Genomic DNA, 20,040 nt, shown 5'->3' with positions numbered 1-20,040 from the left:
TATTTTGGAATAAAGATCTGAAAACAGCAGCGACATGAACAGGAAGTAGAAACGACAGCGGCTCAGATATTCATGGGTTTTATTGAGCTGACGGCGGCATCAGAAGGTGCTTTGCAGCAGGCAGCGGCAGCCGCAGCCGGCCGGACACTCATCCTGGCGCCGGAACCAGTCCATCATGTGTCCAGTATGGCCGCCGTGGCCGCAGCTCAGGCAGAAGTTGGAGGAGCCGCGCACGGCGACGTGGCACACGGCGCACTGGAAGGTCAGCCGCTTACACACGGCGCACTGCGTCCCGCGCGCCTGACTGCGGCAGTGGCAGCAGTACAGCCCGAACTCTGCAGGGAAACAGACCCGTCAGAACCAGAACCCGACCCGGCCGGACCGCTGAGGGAAACGTACCGATGCCTTTGTGAGGTTCCGGCGGGCCGGCCGTGAACTTGAGGACGTCAGCCCGCTTGTCGCCCAGACCCCAGCGGTACAGGATTTCACCGTAGCTCTTCTTGAAGTCGTCGAACTGCAGCGTGTTGGCCGGGTCCAGCAGCCTGGCAGGAACAGGAAGTGACATCGCCTCAACAACAATCGCCTCCGGCTCAAACATCTGTGACCGCAGGGGGCGTTAGCGTGCAAGTACGTCTTAAAGACCAGCAAGAAACGAAAGAGTATTTAGGTAAACTGCGTAAATACTGATCCAGCTGAGATCAACGGAGAAAACGTGATGTTTTGTATTTGAGGCTGAACACCGACGGACGTCACATGTTAAAATATGTAAACCAACTGCGGCTGGTTAGTTAATTGGTGCGCTGGTAGTTTTTAGTCTTTAGTGTTTCTGCCACCGATTTGTTACATCTCACTTGAAACGATATTTATCCCTCAAATAGAAAATTCACACAGATTATGATGTCCATCATAATCTGTAACATACCAGTAGGTTTTCAAGACGTACTTGCACACTATCGCCCCCTGCAGTCACAGAAAATGATGCAACACCTGTTCTGCTCGGCAGGTCCAAAGGAAGACTGAAGCCTTGATTTAGAGCCGAGGAGCAAACTCACCTCTTGTTCATGTCGTGCAGTTCCCGCTCTCGCTCCCGAGGGTCCGTGCAGCTCTGGTTGCCATAGCGATAGTCGTCAGGAGAAGACTCCCCCCAGGGGGCGGGATGCTCGGGGTCTCTCACTGAAACACAGACAAAGAGGGTTGTTGCGGCCAGTGAGGGGAGCTGTGGGGTTTGGGGCGGCCAGCGGGGGGAGCTGTGGAGGTTGGGGTGGCCAGCGGGGGGAGCTGTGGGGTTTGGGGCGGCCAGCGGGGGGAGCTGTGGGGTTTGGGGTGGCCAGCGGGGGGGAGCTGTGGAGGTTGGGGTGGCCAGCGGGGGGAGCTGTGGGGTTTGGGGTGGCCAGCGGGGGGGAGCTGTGGGGTTTGGGGTGGCCAGCGGGGGGAGCTGTGGGGTTTGGGGCGGCCAGTGAGGGGAGCTGTGGAGGTTGGGGTGGCCAGCGGGGGGAGCTGTGGAGGTTGGGGTGGCCAGCGGGGGGAGCTGTGGAGGTTGGGGTGGCCAGCGGGGGGAGCTGTGGGGTTTGGGGCGGCCAGCGGGGGGAGCTGTGGAGGTTGGGGTGGCCAGCGGGGGGAGCTGTGGGGTTTGGGGCGGCCAGCGGGGGGAGCTGTGGGGTTTGGGGTGGCCAGCGGGGGGGAGCTGTGGGGTTTGGGGTGGCCAGCGGGGGGAGCTGTGGGGTTTGGGGCGGCCAGTGAGGGGAGCTGTGGGGTTTGGGGTGGCCAGCGGGGGGAGCTGTGGAGGTTCACCTGTGGTCCAGGTCGCTGTGATGGAGTCGGAGGTGCTGGAACAGGAGCCGGATGTGACAGAACTGGAGGTGTAGCTGGGCTGAACACAGAGGAGCAGCATCACTGAATCTGCTCCAGATTCAGTGATGCTGCTCCAACCACATGCAGACTTACAAATCGGGAGTGGAGGCGGGAGCCGGGGTGTCCGTACAGCGAGTAGCAGTCGGGGGGCGGAGCCTGAGCCCTGAACACGCTGCAGAGCATGGCCAGAGTCTGGACGTCGCTCATCTGACTATAGTGATCCAAACTGATGGGTTATAATAGAGACATCTCAGCTTTTATATTCCTCCACACCAACATATGATCACCTTCTGCAAACTCACAGTGTCTCCAGCAGGTGGCGCCCAAACGGGTGTCTGGCCCAGGGCGTCTCTGTGTCCGGGTCAGAATCTGGACTCAGGTCCTGACTGGTGGCGGCGGACGCCAAAGCCCAAACCTGCACAGCATAGACAGGGTGAAGGTTGTGGACCAACACTAGACCACAGGACCAGCAGTAGTTTGTGGTCAGGATGGAGACTGGACAGGTTCAGGCTGTGTGAACCTGAGAACCTGCGAGGAGATGGAGGCACGCTCACCTTGGCCAGGTCTCTGCGTCCCACAGCGAGTGCTGCTGCTGCGTTCTTCTGACACGTTTCCTGAATGTCGTTCATGTTCAGACTGAGGAAGACAAACAGACGTTCAGGTTGGACGGCCCGATGGCGTCCTCCGGAGAGTCCTTCATCCAGACTGTCCCTCAGCAGATGCAACCACATGCCGCTGTCCTCACTGAGACAGATTGTTAGGGTTCTCTGTGAGGCTTGGAGACAGCTGGTTCCGGTCTGGGGACAGGGACAGTGTCTCTCAGGGACATGTGAGGACACAGGGACTCACATGTAGCTCTCTCCCAGAGCCTTGTGCACAGGCAGCAGGCAGGAGATCTCCTGGATGATGACCTTCCCGGCCAGCTTGATGGGCCGGCTGCTGTACTCCGCTCCTTCCCGCTTTGTCTTGAAGCGCCGCGATTTCTGACGGAGACACAGACAGACAGGAGGACGGGGACGGCCGGCCGAGGAGACAAAACAGCAGCTGATTAAACGGCTTCGGGATCATAGCAGAGGCTGTTCACACCGAGTGTCCGGACCACCGGAACCACCGCAGGATCTCTGGATCCAGTAAGTGGACCTAAGGTGCACGGGTGGGTCTAGCAGAACCGCGTTCTCTGGACCCGATTCACCAGCAGGTCCAGTTCTGAGGTTCTGCTGTCCTCAGTGTGAACATCTCATCAGCCTCAAGAGCCAAATTACTTCATAGCAGGCAAGACACAACTCACCTGGACAGGTCAAAGGTTAGTAAGGACAGTAGGCAGGAGTTACTGAGTTAGCTTAGCTTATGTGTTCAAAACGGACCAAGAACCACCCAGTCCAGAACCCCCTGGTCGGTTCTGCTCAGCTCAGAGGGAAAGTGGTACGACAGGAAAGCTGGTAATGAGAGGGAAGAGGCAAAGGTCACCAGGCCGGGAATCGAACATGCGATGGCCTTATGTGGGCTGTGCTTAACCCCAACCCAGAAATGAATTTCTATAAGAAAAAATTAAATATCTGGGTTTATTTGAGTCCATCAGAACTGAGGTTCTGCTTTGCTCAATGTCTCTGCTCACGGCCCGCCCAGTGAGGAACACAGCTCACTACCTGGGGTAGAACCGGACCGAACCGGACCGCACAGTCACCAGTTAGAGAGAGACTTGCCAGTAGAAATGGCCTTTTGGTCCAGTTTGATGGTTTCTTCTTGTTTCAACTGGAAACAGTCCAACAGGAAGTGGTTCCCAGTCAGGAAGCAGTAGCTTCGCCTCTTCCTGACCGTCCGGACTGGATGACAGAACCAGGGTCCGGTCTGGTAGGTTCCTTGTGGAACAGAACCAGAATCCTGGGTCTCACAGTAATATACATCAGCATGTAGCTGTGGGCGGAGCCTGCTGAGCGGTACCACTCTGCGCTGCAATGGACCGGTTCTGGAGGAACACCGGAGCTACCTTCAGGAATGGCAGGGGAAGCATTACACTTCCCGGAAATGAGTCAGAACCATAAACCCGGAACCGGGCCAGTCCAGGTGGTGCTAGTGGAAACTTCTCAACGAGTCGCATCATCACTGGGAATAAATCCAGGTAAACCCAAAAGTATTCTGTCCAGGTCCAGTATCTGAACCCGGACAGAACCTGGAGGAAGCAGCTTTTTATAGTTCTGAGAAAGCAGATGTTATGTTGGGTTTTGGTTCTGATCCAGAACCATCTACACTTTTTCCCTTCTGATGAGAACATTGGACCTCAAAACTATTGGGATGTTTGAGCTGCAAACAAAAGCAAACAGAACCGTCTGGACCCGGTGACCCGCCGCCGAGTCGGAACCAGGCCGGAGCCCAACACACAGATCAGGATGAAGGTGATGATGATGATGATGATGATGTGTGGCTCAGTGGGTTAGTGGAGGAGAAGCAGCCAATCAGAGACATGCAGGTTAAAGCAAGCTGAGCGCTGGAGGGCAGGGCAAAGAGCTGTACCGGCCAATCATGGAGGGTTTGGACAGACCAGCGACGGGAGGCAGACATGGGAAGCTTCTGATTGGAGGAGAGCGGGGAGGAGGCGGGGCCCACAGTGATTGGTCGAGAGGAAAACAACAGAGGAAAACAAACACAAAGGGAAGAAAGAGAAGCCAATCAGGAAAAGGGTCCTTCACTTCCGCTGCGTGGTTACCACGGTTACCAGCTCTACCCTCATGGGTTAACCTCCGGTTCTGGAGTCTGGCCTGCCCGGCAGATCCAGTACAGCTGACGGGTCAGAACCAGAGTTCTGAGCAGACGGGCTCATCTGGACTCAGACGGTCCATCAGAACCAGAACCAGACCAAACAGAACCAAAGGTACCAGTCCGCAACAAGTTCTGCAGACGACCCAACAACAACAGAACCACCAGAACAGCTCTCAGGTTCTGATGGACCAGTTCAGAGGTTCTGTTGGGACACCCTGACCCGGTTACTGGTCTGTGGATCCTGCATGCTTCGTAGGCAGAGGTTCTGGATGTGTGTGAGTCTTACCCGCTCCTTGTAGTAGAAGGAGGAGATGGAGACGGTGTCCTTGTCGGACCGGGTCGGGCTGCCGCTGTAGAGCCGCAGCGTGTTCTGGGACTCGGAGCGCATCTTCATCGGGGTCAGAACCCCGCTGTGGTAGGCGGACAGCGCCGACAGGGACCTGGGGAGAGAGGAGGGGCGCTCATCATCTGGACCTTGTGGTTCTGTTTCCCAGCTGATCTCTGCTAGCGGGACTGGCCCGATCAGGACCACTGGTTCCACCCGGTCCTCACCTGGGCGTGGGCTCTGTGGGCGGGGCCGAGCGGTGCATGGTGATTGGTCGGGTGAAGTAGACCAGGCAGCCGGTACCGCAGAACCGGGCTCCGGAGGTCCGGGGGAACGGGATATTGGCGTCCTGAAAGGAAAGCGGTTGTTATGGCGATGAAGAGCGGGCGGCGGCGGTGGCAGCCAGCAGGAAGTGACCTGGTAGGAGCCGTAGGTGTTGGTGACCCGGGGGAACGCCTGCAGGGGCGGAGCCACGGGATTGGACAGGACAAACGGGCCGGACGCAGGACCGTCCTCTTGGGTCTAATGGACAGAGACACAATGCTGAGGATGGCGTTCTGACCCGGTTCTGACCCGGCTCTGACGCTCTCACCATGTCTGACTCCAGGCAGGAGACGAGCTGCCGGACGCACGGCTCCAGGCAGTTCTGGTTCCGCTTCACCTTCTGCAGAGACGTGTCCATCAGGACCTGGACACAGACAGCTGGACTCAGGTTCTGGTCCACACCGGGCCCCGACCGGGTCCAGTCTGGTTCTGGGCCCCCCAACATCAGCTGGAGGCATCAGTGAGGTTCTGCGGTGGGTCCTGTAAGTGGACCGGACCGGACCGGACGGACCCTCAGGGCTCAGGATTCAGGCCGACTGCTTCTGTTTGATCTGATAGAAAGGTTCTGGTCCTGGTCCAGCTGATCCTGATGCAGCTGGTCCAGCCGGTTCTGGTTCTGGTGCCGTCACTGACCTTCTGGATCTTTGTCTTCATGGCGGAGGGGATGGTCGTAGGGGCGACGAATTGGAAGGTGGGCGCGGCGTTGTTGGGGTACTGGACCGGAAAGTTGACCACCAGATGGACCCGCTGGCCGCCGAAGTGGGCCGACACCACGCAGCTCCTGTTCCGGGCGTCCATCTGGGGACGGACGCACAACCGGGTCAGACAGCCGGCGGAACCGGGCCGACGGAACCGGGCCGGCGGACGGAGCCTCACCTCTACGTTGACGTTCCGGATCTGCAGGTTGACCAGGGAGAACTCCTGCTGCAGAGTCTGTGCCAAACCAGAACCGGCGGCCGGGTCCGGACGGCTCGCCGCCTGACCTGGGAGGAGAGGTCAGAGGTCAGGCTGGACAAAACCTTGATGTTCTGCCTCTGACATTTGAGTGACAATCCGCACTGAGACGGAAACATTCAGCTCGGCCACAGCAGAGACCCGGGTCGGCCTGGATCTGACGCCAGCCGGGTCGACCGGGTCAATTGCATAACGGAGGAGCATTTATCTGGACCTCAGGATGGTTCCCTCCTGATGGTCGGAACGACCCGGTTCTGCTGGAACCAGAACATTTAACATTTTCAGCTGCTGTGGTTCTCAAACACTTTGAGCAACCTTTTCTGGTTCTGGTCCAGTTGATGGTTTGTTGTCAGGACCAGCAACTGGACCAGAACCAGACCCAGATCTCTGGGTTCTGCTCTGGGTCTGGACTGTCCCAGGGGAAAGGTCAAAGGTCACGTCAGCTGAAGGTTCTGAAAGAATCGGGTTCTGTTCGTACCCGGCGGGCCGTCCGGAGCCGGAGCCCCACCTTGCTGGGCGCCCAGGGACTTCTCCGTCTCCACGGCGATGGACACGTCCTCCATCAGCTCGTCCACCAGGTCGCTGACGCACAGCTGCAGCGGGAGACAGGGAGCGGCCAATCAGAGCGCAGCGGCGCCTCGCCTGGCTCTGATTGGCCGCCGACCGACCTTCTGCAGCTGAGGCTCCACCCTCCAGATCCGCAGCGTCTGGTCCCGGGACCAGGTCACCAGCTGGAAGTCCCTGGACCCTGGGGGACAGGAGACACTCTGACTGTCCGCACCTGGCCGTCTGAGGGGGCGGCGGACGGGGGGGACGCTCACCTTCCTTCTGGGGACGCCACTGGAACTCCAGGACGACATCATCGTGTCCAACGAAGGCGTGGACGGGACTGTTGAGGTCCAGAACGCTCCACAGCAGGAGACTGTTCTCCCGCCGCAGCTGAGGGACCATGACGGTGACGAGACCGCTGGAGAACGGCTGGGGACAGACGGGGACAGGGTGAGACAGAGGGACGGGGGCACAGACCGGGACAGAGACGAGTGTGTCTCACCGTGTAGCGGGCTTTCCACACCGGCACCTGGCAGGACAGGACGCTCAGGTACTTCCTGGGCTGTCGGTAGTCCCAGAACTGAGGACAGAAGAGAAAGGACGTCTGGTCAAGATGGCGTCCTGACGAGACGTTTAGGACGGTGTGTCCTCACCCTGACGGAGTTGTCCTGGCTGGACGTGGCGAAGACGAACTCGTTGTCTCGGTGCCAGTCCAGGCCGTGGATCTTGGACAGGTGAGCAGCCAGGTACTCCACCGCCGTGTTGGGTTTCTGTTCAGACAGGAGGACGGGTCAGAGGTCGTCCAGCTGCCAGACCAGTCCCAGAACCCGCAGGACATCTCACCCTCTTGTCCCATATGCGTACGTCTCCGTCATGGCTGGACGCTAGCAGATGTGGGTTCTTCCGGTTCCACTTCACCTGAGCAGCTCCAGCTGGAGGGACAGTGGGACGGTGGGACAGGAGACAGGGACGACAGTGAGCGGTGCATTCAGGGAACTTGGAAACGTTTTAGGCTGAGGACTCACCGACAGCAGACAGCGCCACCGTGGGTTTCCGAGTGTCCCTGTGGAGACAGACAGAGAGACATGAGGACAGCAGATCCAGTGTCTTCTGAGACCGGTTCTGGTCCGGTCCTGGGTTTTCCTCCTACCTGGTGTCCCAGATGTAGATGTAGGTGTCCACTGAGCTGGACACCAGCAGCTCCGAGTCGAACCAGGACCAGTCCAGGTCGCTGCAGGGATAGTCACAGTGAGTCACACCTGTCCCCACCTGTGAACAGGTGTGCTTGCTTTGTGTCTGTCACCTGATGACCCGGGTGTGTCCCTGCAGGGACGTGTGAGTCTCTCCACAGCCGTCCCTCCAGGAGTACAGGTCCACTCGCTGGTTGCTCTGGAAACATAGGAGGGACAATCAGGATCTGTCCCCACACCGTCCCCGGCTGTGCCCCAGTCTAACATGGTGTTGGCAGCATCATGCCTGAATTTCATGAAATGGACGGAACCATAAACGGCCGGCGATTCGTTCATCAATCAGTCATTAAATAATGGCTCAGAGCCTAAAATAGAAACTTGTCCGGACCGGACCACAGCAGAACTCACCGAGGCGGCGAAGATGTGAGCCTGGGACCGATGCGGGTTCCACTGGACCGTCCCCACGTCCCACTTACTGTGGCGACCCATCTTACGGGACGGCTCTGACGGAGCGTCCAGGTTCACCAGGTAGAGGGAGTGCCGGCTGGACGGGGACAGAGAGACAGACGGGGACAGAGAGACAGACGGGGACAGCAGCTGGTGATATCGTCAGACATTGAACATAATCTTTTAACAGAGACAAGATCATGTCACTGGTTCTGCTGGTTCTGTCTGAGAGACAGGATCCAACAGGCTGGTTTAGAACTGATTCAGAACCAGTCTGATTGGTTCCGATGTTAGAGCTGTAGGAGCCATCTGGGCCGGACCAGAACCCACACTCCCGTCCTGCCATGAACACCTCCAGAACCAGAACCAGTCCTTGACTGGACCAGAGCTTTGATTTACTGCATAGCCAGGGTACAAATCGATTATTGTAAATTAATTTCACAGATTTTTTGTTTGACAGTTTAATCTCCCAACAAATAATTTAAGGAAGGAGTCAGAACCTGATCTACAGGAATGGACCGGCAACCGGAGCTTACCCTGACAGCACGGCGTGGGAGCCCAGGCAGTCCACGGACATGGCGGTGGCCTGGAACACAGCACAGACCACAGGTCAGAGGTCAGCTTCCCATCGGCCCTGACCTGCAATCCAACATGGCTGCCCAGCTTGCAGCTATGGCAAAATCTGGGTTTATTCAAACTAATGAGCCTGGACACCATGGTTACCATAGTAACCACCTCCTGGAGACTGGCTGTGGTTGCTGTGATGACGCTGGGAAGACGGTCATCTGTTGTCACGTGACTCAACGTTGACTGAAAGTTGCCAATGATCTCCTCCCTAGGAAATCACGTGATCGGAACCATTCAGATCAACTACCGCAGATACTCTGTCTGTTACCGAACCCGACTAATCCGGGTTTGCGTTCGGTTCTGCAGGTGAACTGTTCTCAGCAGCTCCGATCTCACCCGAGTTTCCGGTCAGAAATATCTGGGTCAGCTCAAACAATCACACACCTGAGCGTCCCGAAACTCCACCACCACAGTCTCGCTGCTCCACCGCGCCGCCATCTTTCCTCCCCGTCTCACTGTCAACACAACGTCACGTGACCTTCAAGAGCTGCGGTGATCTGTTCAATGGCGGCGGGTTCTTCTTCTTCTTCTTCTTGGTTTTTATTGGCGGTTGGCAACAAACTTACAGTAGCATTACCGCCACTTACCAGTATGGAGTGTGGTTCGAGATGGTCTATAAACTTACACTTTCTACCTTTTCCCTCCATTAACTCCTGATTAAACATACCCCCACACATACACACCTGCTTATATTATCCAACTTGCTTATAGCTTTATATACCCCTCTTTGATATTCTTTACACATTCACACCCAACTTGCTCTACTCATATCCTATGAAATAGCTTTGTTTTTTTAAGATACCGAATAATTATTTGAATATGTCTACTCCCGAGATCTCTCCTCAAAAATTCTATTAAATTAAACCTTTCTTTAATACCTACACACTCTCTCAGCATGCATCTTCTCTCTTCTTCATACTTACAACACTCTAAAATAACATGCTCTATTGTTTCAGACTTCTCACAATAATCACACTTTCCAGTTTTATGCTTTTGTATTTTAAAAAGTGAATAATTAAGCCCTGTATGACCAAACCTTAACCTTGTTATTATTCTTTCCTCCTTCCTATTCCTTCTTCCTATTCTTTTCTTTCCTACAGCCACCTGAATTTTATAAAACCACCTTCCTGTTAACCCTTTATCCCACCTTCTCTGCCATATTTTCATCATCTCTTCTTTGACCTTACTTTTCCCTTCCGATTTACTCATCTTAACTGTAAAACTAATAGGATTATGTATTGCCTTCTTTGCCGTTATATCAGCCTTCTCGTTTCCTACTATCCCTATATGTGCTGGAACCCACACAAATGTAACTACTAATCCCAATTGTTGTATTCTAAATAGATTATGATATATTTCTAATAAAATGTCCATCCTACTGTCCGTATTATTAAATTTTATGCTTAGCAAAGCTGAGCTTGAATCTGAACAAATTATTGCTTGTAAAGGCTTTACTTCCTCAATCCATTGTAAAGCCAAAAGTATTGCTAACATTTCTCCTGTATAAATTGATAGCCCGTCTGTGATTCTCTTCCCAATATACACTTTGAAATCTGGAATTGTACATGCTATTCCTATTCTTCCGTCGATTTTTGATGCATCTGTGTAAATTTGGACATGTCTATAGTAATTATTTAAATGTGATTGCACTGCATACCTTTCTACAACATTTGACTTATCATGTTTTTTTTACCAATATTGTTAAATCAACTATAGCTTCTGGTAAAATCCACGGTGGTGGCGGCGGGTTCCTCCGCTTCATAACATCAAATAACTGGGTCACAGCAGGTTCTGTAGATTATTGAAACCATCTAGCCCGTTGTTAACCCTTCACCACTGCAAAGGAATTATGAAAGGATTACTGGAACATCCTGGTATTAACTACTTGTGGTTTTAACTTCGAGTGTTAATCATTTAATTACATAATTGTTTTTTTTATTATTATTTACGGATCCATCCATCCATCCATCTTCTGTTCACCCTTGTCCCTAATGGGGTCGGGAGGGTTGCTGGTGCCTATCTTATTTACGGATTTATAGTTTTAAAAATAAATGAAATTTTGACAGAATAGTTCGTTCAGGACCGAACAGTGAACACATCTACTTTAAAGGAACATACATTTTCTATATTTTCCACCTGAACACCTTTTAGATCAGCTCGACAAGGTAAAAAGTAACAAAGTAGTCAAAATTCCGACACTCGTGATGTATTTAAAGCACTCAGGCATCAGATCGCTGTTTCCTCGCCTCTGATTGGCCACTGCATCTGCTGCTCCCCAAACCAAGATGGCGCCGACCCTGGTGGAGCATGTTGTCGCGGACGCTGGAGCGTTTTTAAAGCAAGCCCAGCTGCAGGTGAGTCCGTCAGGGGAGGACAGGTAGTCAGTGGGCCGCTGGTGGTGGAGCTCCGGCCGCGGAGCAGACGCTGCTGAGCGGACCGAATCTGGCCTCGACCCGCTGAGCCTGAAGCTGGTTCTGGCTCCGGACCAACAGCTTTACGGCGTTAGGATCTAACGGGTCCCAGCTCTGTTCCCGTACCAGAACAGAGCTGGGACGGGTTCTGGTACCAGGTGCTCTGAGATCAGGCCGTGTTACCAAGGCAACATGAGTGGCTTTAACTGTGACGTAAGACCTGATGACGTGCTGGTTTCCGCTGCAGGAGTTTGGCCAGAACATCTACACCCTGCGGGAGGTTCTGGACGAGATCCGGGATAGAACCACCCGGAGGAGTCTGGCCGTCCTGCCGTACCAGCTGACCTTCAGAGAGCCGAACCCGGAGCACATCAGAACCGGTACGCACCCGAACTGCTACGGCACATAAAACACGTCCGAACCGGACCTTAAACCCCGACTAAGTACCAGAAGTACATGGTGGACCCTGGAAATAATGATTCATTTTCAAATTTTTGTCATTTATGTTGCCTGCACTACACTTTTACATGCTCGCTATCCACCTTATTCCTGGGAGACTTACTGTGGAAACGATTATGGGTCTTACTTCCGGTGACCACCGGAAGTAGCAGTATTTCACAGTAATTTGTAGGTTTTTTGCTAATCTATATTCATGATAGACGTTACATCTGTCTTTTCAGTTTTTGTATAATATTAAGTAGAAATAGTAGACTTACATGCGGTCTGCTAGCAGAGAGCTGCTCAGTTTAGACGATCAGTAATCACGAACAGCGTAAAGTTTTGGGTCGGAATTATACTTTAATTAGCAGCGATACTAGCAGCTCCTCTCTCTTTCGGAGAAATGACCGCAGCTGCTGCGCTTCAGACCTCAATATGGAGAATCTGCCCACTGGACTAGAACTGAACCGAATCACACATTAACCTGTAATACAAAGCGACTTGCCAGGGAAAAGCGCCTTAAGATGCCCTTGCGGAGCTCGGTAGCCACTAATCGCGGCTGTTCTGTAATAATCAAACCAAGATTATTTTGAGGCTAAAATAATGCAGCCACACACAATAAGTGTGGCTGCACACAATAACACTTGCTTGAAACAGCTCCCGAAACAAAAAGGCAGTGTTTCTGTGATAAGCGATAGGATACAAAAGAAATTTGGCAAAAAAAAAAAAAAAAAAAAATCTGAACTTGAAAAGAGAACCCAAAGTGCTTTATGTGTGCTCGTTTCATTGTGTGGACAAAACGCAACGGAAAAAACCCGCATCTGCCTGCGAAGCAACTGAGTCGGTAGTTACAGGCCCAGCCTCTCCCTAGGGGGGCGGTAGAGAGCAATGAGTAGGAGCACGGAGAAGAAGAGCGGCGTGTGTTAGCTGTTAGAGACTTGAGCTGTGGAGTGGTTGTTGTTGTCCGTTTTTGCCAAGAAGAGGAATAAAGTTCAACAAGCTTTTATCTGCCTCCTCCTTGTTTTGCCGAAATATTCTCTCCACAGCCGAAATAGACACCAGCCTGTTCTGGACTTACCTAGGTAACACAGTGAAGTAGCTAACTATGCTAGTTTCTTTACTATATTCTACTGCTAACTGCAGGTAGCGGTTTAACAGTATTGCCACATTTAAGCTAGCTGGTGTTCCCACATATTTTATAGCCTGAAACCTCTTACAGAAGCCGGTTAGCAAGTTGCTAACATGTAAACAAATGGCGGTTCCGGTTTGCGGCGGAAGTTCCCTAATTCACGCAAAGCGCATTGGAGTTAGGAGTAAGGTGGATAGTTCAGCTTGGTGGGGTTCGGTCTTTCAGTCATATACTTTTCTTTCTCTAGCTGTTGTATGTGGGTCATGGAAAATTATACGGAAGGTCATGGAACTTTTTTCTAAATACCAGTGGAAACCCTGTTATCTAAAGCAGAACCTGTCAGGCTGGTCAAACTGTCACTAATAGAACCCGAGTGAAGTTCTGGTAAAGTTTCAGAGTTCTGGTCTGGAACTTCTGGTGAAGTTCTGACCCGGTTTCAGTGACAGAGTTCTCCAAGAAGACTGGCGACTACCCCAGCCTGTCCGCCACTGACATCAAGGTTCTGGCTCTGACCTACCAGCTGCAGCTGGAGCACGTCGGGTCACAGAACCTCAAGGCGGAACCGGACCTGAAGGTACTGGCCCAGTTCCCCTTAGGATCAGCAAAACCCGCCCAGATCTCTGACCTGTTCTTCTGTTCCAGGTGACCATCCAGAGCACACAGCACCACCCAGAGGCTCCGGTCCACGTTGCGGGCTTCCATCTTCCCTCAAGGGTACGGACCAAGGGCGGTTCTGTTTCTGGTCCTGGTTCTGGAAATCTGAGTTTTGTTTCTGTCTCTTCAGAGGACCGTGGACACTACGAATACCGGACACACTCGGTCGGAACCATCCACTCAGACAGACCTGGACCAGTTCAACAGCTTCCAGTTCTGGAGGCAGCCATTGCCGAGCCTCCAGGGAGACCTGCTGGACCTGCTGGTGGGTGGCGGTTCTGCAGACAGATCCGCTGGACCTCTGGTGCTAACCGGTTCTGGTTCTGTTTCGTCAGGATCCGACCGACCCGGATCAGCAGCCAGACATCCCGGCATCCTCAGAGACAGACGAAGACTTCAGCAGCTTCCGGTTCTGGAGAGACCCAGTTCCCAGCGTGGACCAGGACCTGCTGGCCCTCGTGGTGAGTCTTCATCAGCGACCCGGTTCCGCTGGGCCCGATTCCTCCGAGAGGCAGCCACTGACCTGTTAGTTTACAGGATGTGGGCGGAGCCTCAACCCAGGTGGAGGAGAGGAGGGCGGAGCCAGGGCTGGGAGAGGACCAATCAGACAACGATGATGATGATGATGATGGCTGGATCACTCCCAGCAACATCAGGCAGGTGAAGATGGAGTCGTCTGATTGGACGGAGGCAGCTGATGTCAGAGTGGGGTGCCTGACCACCGACTTCGCCATGCAGGTGAGTCTCTTTCAGTTCTGCTCGGTCGGTTCTGCTCGGTCCGGCCTCTGACCCGTCTCTGTCTCCAGAACGTTCTGATCCAGATGGGCCTCCATGTTCTGTCCGTCGGCGGCCTGGTGATTCGCCGCGCCCGCAGCTACATCCTGCGGTGCCACGCCTGCTTCAGGTAAGCAGTCGCAGAACCGCCTGCGGGCCGCGTGTGTGCCCGCCCGCCTGACCCGGTTCGTTTTCCGGTTTGGTTTCCAGGACGACCAGCAACATGAGCAAAGCGTTCTGCCCTCACTGCGGCAACCAGACCCTGAAGAAGTTGGCGGTTACCGTTGGCAATGACGGCAGCATCCAGATGCACTTCTCCAAGAACCCCAAGGTCATGAACCCCCGAGGAACCAGGGTGAGACGCTTCGACCTTTAACCCCTGTAGAACCTCCAGGTGGGTCAAACTCGACCTGCAGGGTCTGCTGTTCTCAGAACCGGTTTGGGGCCTAAGGCTGCCAGGCAACGTTCCTGCTGGATTGAAGGGTTAAAGGTTAAATTAGGAGTCCAGTTGAAGCTGTTAAACTAGTTGAACCAGAACCACAGAGGCTAAAACAGAGCCATCTGGACCAGTACCCCACAGTTCTGCCAGCTGATTCAAACCAGTGGACCTGGAAGACTGAACCAGCTGGTTGGGAACATTGGACACTTCCTGTGGGAGTGTTGTTCCTTCAGGAGGTCCAGGTGTGGTTCCACAGCTGGTTCTGGTAGAATGTTCCTCAGACAGGAAGGCGCTCTAACCCTGATTGTGCGTCCTGTCCACAGTACTCGCTGCCGCTGCCTCGCGGCGGGAAGCACGCCGCCGACCCCCACCTGGTGGAGGACCAGCGCTTCCCGCAGCAGCGGCTCTCCAGGAAGGCCCGGCAGAAGACGGACGTGTTCGACCCGGACTACTTGGCCGGAGCGTCGCCGTTCTGCCAGAACGACGTCTACAGCCGCGCCGCCAACCTGCAGATCCGTGACGGGGAGAGCGGCGCTGGCCGCAGGCGGGCCAACCCCAACGCCGCCCGCAGGAAGTTCCTCAAGAAGAAGTGATGGAACCAGGTCCAGCTCGGTTCTGGACTTTGGTTTCAGATCATGAAAATGAATTTCTCTCTTTGCGTTCTGCTCATATTTTCAAAACTCTGAACTAAACTTGAACATCTGGGTTCACTTGTAGGACTTTTCTAGAACCCGTTTCAGTTCTTGGATCAGAACCTCCTGGCTAAATAAATGCTTCGTTATTTTTATTATTACTATTAAATTTAGTTTGAATGTTCCTGTGTAGTTCTGCTGTTTGGCCACCAGGTGGCAGTGTTTGTAAAACACAACAAGACTTACAACTGAGGTTTTAATGAACAGAAGAAAACTCTGCAGACCCAGAAAGTTCGGTTCTGACGGTTTGGTACAAGCTGCACTTCAAGATCCCATCACCCACAATGATTCTGCAAGTTCATCAGAACCCTGTCGAGGTTCTGGTTCTGGCCCGTCACTCTGCGTCAGCCTCCAGTTCTGCTGCGGTCTCTGTGCGGCCCGGCTGAGAAGGTTCTGGTTTCGGCTGAGTGAGCGAGCCCTGCTCGGCCGGGATGTCGGCCTCCGGTAGCAGCGGTTCTGGTTCTGGTTCCTTCTGAGGGAGAATGAAGTCCAGCGGCTGCAGGACGGCAGAGACGTCGATGCGGCCCAGACCGCCGTACCTGTGCAGCTGAGATGCAGGAACACCTGGGAAGAGATAGACGCCTGGATCAGAACCCACAACACTTCCTCCAGGTTCTCACTGTAAACAGGTATGCTGCGGGCCGCTCGCTCACCCAGAACCAGCGCCAACTGGGCCGGAGGGAACAGAACCTGCAGGCAGCGGCTAAGGAAGGGCAAAAGGTCGTCAGCGAATGACGAGCAGAACTGGACAAACAAATCCTCCTCTCTGCTGCTGAAGGCCGACTGCTCAGCCCGGTGGAACGCCACAATGACACGGGTCACCTGTAGGAGGAGACGGGTCAGAACCAGGACCAGAACCAAAGCAAACAGACCGCAGCTGATTCAATGCTTTGATCTTTAATCAAAACACGGACCGGGGCGGCGATGATTTGCTCTGCAGCTCAGAAGCCAAGTTTCATTCAGCAGCAGAGAAAAATCAAAAAGTCACAAAATGTATGGAGGACCCATCCTGCCAAAACTGGCAGTAAAAATAGAAAGCGATAAATGGCTTTATTTCTTTATGGAAATATGGCATTAAAAAGATGAAAGAATTTTGATTATCCAGTGGGAAATTATTAATAATTTTCAGCTGTATTAACGTATCATTTATTTTATGTAATTTTAAAAATCTAATTCTGATTTTGGAAGGGGCGTGGCTTGTTGTGTGTGAAGGGGGCGTGGCTCCAGTCCAACTCACCGTCCTCAGGACGTCTTCCAGGCTACGGCTGACGTCCTGGGCCGCCCCCAGGGGGCAGCAGAGCCGCAGGTCGTTGAAGGCGCTCAAGACGTGGTTGAGGAAGCAGGCCAGCGGTGTGAAGTCCAGCAGGGCGGTGGGGGGCTGCAGGGTACCAGGCTGTACGCCGGGGGCCGCAGGGGCCAGTGCGCCCCCCAGCGCCACTGGAAGGGCCACCAGCGTGTAGCGGTTCATGTCCTCCTGGAAGCGGTCCGCAGCCTCTTGCAGCGCCGCCTGGAAGGCCTCCAGCGCCACCTGCTGGAACAGCGGCGCCAGCTGGCCCCGGAAGTCGGCCCCCACCCTGCTGAAGGACAGGCCGAAGTACATGCACTGGCCCAGCAGCGAGTCCAGCCGGGGGCCCACGCCGCGCCTCAGGTCCCTCTGCAGCGTCACCAGGAACTCCGCCACCCTCTGCGCCACCCAGCCGTGAAAGATGGCCGCCTCGCCCGGGGGGCCCGCCAGCGGGTCGTCGTCAGAGAAGATGGCGCGGTACTGCGTGATGATGTCGAACAGGTGGACCCGGCACGCCTCCACCGTCTTGGTGATGTGAACATAAGGATCGTCATCGGGGACGGCGTCCAGCACGGAGCTCAGCCAGCCGCCGCGCGCCTGCAGGAACTTCACTCGGAGCTCCGCCTCCGTGAACACGTCCATCCGCCGCAGGTAGCCAATCACGCGCAGGCACACGGGCAGCTGGGCGTTAGAGCGCAGCTGCTGCAGCAACTGGTTGAGCATCAGCTGCGCCGCCTGCCGCACGTCCCGCACGATGTCCTGCAGGAGACACCGCAACATCAAGCTGCTGGAGGACATCACGCCTCCAGCAGGCCTGCAGTCCACAGCCCACTCTCACCTGGATCACAGGTAGTGCGGCGTGCTTCCTCTCCAGCCGGCGGACGTAGGCGGCCAGCTCCAGCGCCTCCTCGTAGTAGCCGTTGCGGACGCAGGTGTCCATCAGCTGCGGGATCTCCAGGATTTCCAGGATCTCCGTGTGCCGGTTCAGAGTCAGGCTGTTCATCCGCCGGCTGACAGCGATCTCCTCCGCTTCCGTCATGAAAGTCCTGAGGAAACACTGGTCAGTCTGGAAGGTTCCTAACCCGGAAGCGCTGCTGCCCCTCGGATCACCTGGATGTTTCAGATCCAGGTCATTCTGAACTTTATAAATCACAATCTGCCTGGTGATTGTCCATCGGTCCATTTCCACCGATGGACATAAAGGAGGATATAAATTCAGGCGTTGAGTGGTTCCGTCTCTGGAACGGGACCGCAGTAAACCTGGTCAACATATTTAGTGTTCTCACAGATTATAGGATGTACAGAACCAAGACTGGGTCTGAAATAACAAACAGTGGATCGGCCTCCACCCGGACCGATACCAACCTGCACCTCTCTCCGAACCGGGGCAGCTTGTCCAGCAGCCGGGACACGCTGCCCTCCACCCGGCCGAAGTCCCGGTAGATGTGCTCGGTGCAGTCCGCGGTTCGGATGAAGGTCTGGTAGTTGGAGAAGGCCAGCTCCCGGGTCTGCTGCAGGATCTGGTTCCGCTCCTCGGCCAGCCGCTCCGGCTCCCGGCCCAGCTTATCCAGGCCGCAGGCGCTGAGCTCAGACAGGTAGGCCGAGAAGTCCGGGTTGTCCCTCCAGCTGTCCGGGAAGCTGTCCTTGAAGACGGACACCAGGATGCTCTCATCCTCCACGTCCATGATGCTGTAGCCGGAACCGCAGGGTCCGTCCGGGTCCGAGCCTCAGCTTTGCTTTCAAGGCGGAGGTGACAACCACTTCCTGTTCCTGCTTCTTCTGCTTTAACAGCTGGTGAAGATGCGCCGCGCCGCGCCGCCCCCTAGCGGACGGACTGAAAGACTTTGCCAGCTAGGTTTTTGGTATGGAGGGCCAAACGGGACAAAATTTTATGAATAAATACATAATTCAATCATTAATGAAACCATGAAGAAAATTGTTCTTTACACTACAGTAAAGAACAATTACAGTAATGTACTTGTACTTAAGTACAATTTTCATGTATCTGTACTTAAATACATTTAATTGTGGATACTTTGGACTTTTACTTCACTATATTTTATAGCAAGTATCTGTATTTTCTACTTCACTACATTTCTATAAAGCTGTTGCGTTACTCATTACATCCAGGTCGTATTGCGCTCTTTTGATTTGTTCGTTAAATGTGAAGTTCAGGGACTTAACGTGGCGCTGCAATAACATGACCAACTAATTACACGTGTCTGTTACCCATCGCCTCCTCCTTTCACTCGCACGCGGAGCTCCGAGACACGCGCAGTGGTTTCCTCTGACTGGGAGAAGATCTCTGTCTAATCATCAATAACAGAATTTGTTACATAAATCAACAGATATGGTGACAGACGGTGGGGACTACGTCTAGCTTTTATTGTCACTTAGAAAAGAAGCTCAAAGAAAGGTAAGCTCTGTGGAAGTGATGTTAGCAAAGCTAGCTTTTCAGGGACAAATTGCATTTGCTATGAAAAAACGTTGTTGCTCACTACCCTGAATTATTGTGCGGAGGTGTTGACTGATATGTTGCATATATGGGACAACGCTGTGACCAAAGTTATCAATACAGTGACGTGACATTCATGAACGCTCCGATTCTTCTGACCAGCTCTTTACTATTAACGACGGGCCTGGAGCCTCACTGAGAGCCGTTCTTTGTTCTTGTGATGCTCTGGTACTCTGCAGCAGCTATTATTATTCTATTTAAATATATATATTGATATTTATTTAATCAGTGAACATAGAGGGTCCTACCGATGTGTTTGTGGAAATCATTCAGCCAGACTGTTTGACTGGACCATTTGTTTTACATAGAATCTGAATATTGGTGGTGGCGAAATGACACAATCACTTAGACTTACTTTATTATTATTTTGCATGCAGGGTGAATACAGAACGACATTTCGTTGCATACGGCTCAGGACAATGTTTTGAGGTTCTAATGTTATGAGGTTACTCCAGAATATAAATATAAAACATAAAGTGCAGGAATGCCAGTAAAATAGAAGTTATTTAGCTCTGTACATGTGCAAGGTACAATCAAGCAAAGAACCTGAGAAAAGGACGCAAAGTTTTGATATTGTCAGCACTATGATAGCAAGATAACAAGGTCTAAGGGGATCACATTTCACAGGTCAGTAAAAAGCTTTAATTAAAAATATATATATAAAGAAAGTGGAGAGTAT

General features: G+C 53.4%; 3 protein-coding genes across 4 annotated transcripts; 1 reads left to right on the top strand and 2 right to left on the bottom strand.

Annotated features, from left to right (window-relative positions):
- Window positions 1-64: 64 nt before the first annotated feature.
- wdr59 (WD repeat domain 59) lies at window positions 65-10,849 on the bottom strand. The gene is made up of 28 exons (XM_028015067.1): window positions 10,772-10,849; window positions 9,409-9,538; window positions 8,934-8,983; window positions 8,359-8,494; window positions 8,064-8,149; window positions 7,911-7,991; window positions 7,786-7,823; window positions 7,604-7,692; window positions 7,414-7,530; window positions 7,263-7,340; window positions 7,033-7,189; window positions 6,880-6,959; window positions 6,690-6,804; window positions 6,134-6,240; window positions 5,891-6,055; window positions 5,526-5,621; window positions 5,351-5,455; window positions 5,161-5,282; window positions 4,895-5,048; window positions 4,363-4,419; window positions 2,701-2,834; window positions 2,406-2,487; window positions 2,154-2,266; window positions 1,945-2,077; window positions 1,792-1,870; window positions 1,053-1,173; window positions 400-542; window positions 65-335 (listed from the first exon to the last, which is right to left on the bottom strand). Exons 2-28 carry the CDS (start codon window positions 9,460-9,462, stop codon window positions 100-102), a joined length of 2,928 nt encoding a protein of 975 aa, XP_027870868.1. The 5' UTR covers window positions 9,463-9,538; window positions 10,772-10,849; the 3' UTR covers window positions 65-99.
- Window positions 10,850-11,254: 405 nt separating this feature from the next.
- On the top strand, window positions 11,255-15,683 carry nob1 (NIN1 (RPN12) binding protein 1 homolog). 2 transcript variants are annotated; one of them, XM_028015073.1, is made up of 10 exons: window positions 11,255-11,378; window positions 11,683-11,815; window positions 13,443-13,576; window positions 13,645-13,716; window positions 13,787-13,921; window positions 13,992-14,117; window positions 14,194-14,394; window positions 14,463-14,560; window positions 14,641-14,785; window positions 15,193-15,683. In XM_028015073.1, the coding sequence occupies exons 1-10, from the start codon at window positions 11,310-11,312 to the stop codon at window positions 15,460-15,462; spliced, it is 1,383 nt and encodes a 460-aa protein (XP_027870874.1). In that variant the 5' UTR covers window positions 11,255-11,309; the 3' UTR covers window positions 15,463-15,683. The 2 variants fall into 2 exon arrangements, with proteins under 2 accessions (XP_027870874.1, XP_027870875.1); XM_028015074.1 differs by having other exon boundaries at window positions 14,641-14,824; window positions 15,193-15,308.
- A 60-nt stretch (window positions 15,684-15,743) lies between these two features.
- cog8 (component of oligomeric golgi complex 8) lies at window positions 15,744-18,645 on the bottom strand. Its single transcript, XM_028015072.1, has 5 exons — window positions 18,212-18,645; window positions 17,685-17,892; window positions 16,799-17,605; window positions 16,215-16,383; window positions 15,744-16,125 (listed from the first exon to the last, which is right to left on the bottom strand). The coding sequence occupies exons 1-5, from the start codon at window positions 18,529-18,531 to the stop codon at window positions 15,896-15,898; spliced, it is 1,734 nt and encodes a 577-aa protein (XP_027870873.1). The 5' UTR covers window positions 18,532-18,645; the 3' UTR covers window positions 15,744-15,895.
- Window positions 18,646-20,040: the final 1,395 nt, after the last annotated feature.

Source organism: Xiphophorus couchianus, chromosome 4 (assembly GCF_001444195.1).
Source record: "Xiphophorus couchianus chromosome 4, X_couchianus-1.0, whole genome shotgun sequence".
Lineage (NCBI taxonomy): Eukaryota > Metazoa > Chordata > Actinopteri > Cyprinodontiformes > Poeciliidae > Xiphophorus > Xiphophorus couchianus.
The sequence above is the reverse complement of the archived record's forward strand: the minus strand, read 5'-3'. Positions and strand labels throughout refer to the sequence as shown.

Coding starts and splice junctions, on each gene's coding strand:
- nob1 (XM_028015073.1), top strand. CDS start 11,310: ATGGCGCCGACCCTGGTGGAGCATGTTGTCGCGGACGCTGGAGCGTTT. Junction 13,577..13,644: donor AGGCGGAACCGGACCTGAAG/GTACTGGCCCAG, acceptor CTTCTGTTCCAG/GTGACCATCCAGAGCACACA. Junction 14,395..14,462: donor CCACCGACTTCGCCATGCAG/GTGAGTCTCTTT, acceptor CTCTGTCTCCAG/AACGTTCTGATCCAGATGGG.
- wdr59 (XM_028015067.1), bottom strand. CDS start 9,462: ATGGCGGCGCGGTGGAGCAGCGAGACTGTGGTGGTGGAGTTTCGGGAC. Junction 5,283..5,350: donor ACACCTACGGCTCCTACCAG/GTCACTTCCTGC, acceptor CTTTCCTTTCAG/GACGCCAATATCCCGTTCCC. Junction 2,835..4,362: donor AAACCCTCCATGATTGGCCG/GTACAGCTCTTT, acceptor TGTCTCCGTCAG/AAATCGCGGCGCTTCAAGAC.
- cog8 (XM_028015072.1), bottom strand. CDS start 18,531: ATGGACGTGGAGGATGAGAGCATCCTGGTGTCCGTCTTCAAGGACAGC. Junction 17,893..18,211: donor CGGTTCGGAGAGAGGTGCAG/GTTGGTATCGGT, acceptor GTGTTTCCTCAG/GACTTTCATGACGGAAGCGG. Junction 17,606..17,684: donor CCGCACTACCTGTGATCCAG/GTGAGAGTGGGC, acceptor TGTCTCCTGCAG/GACATCGTGCGGGACGTGCG.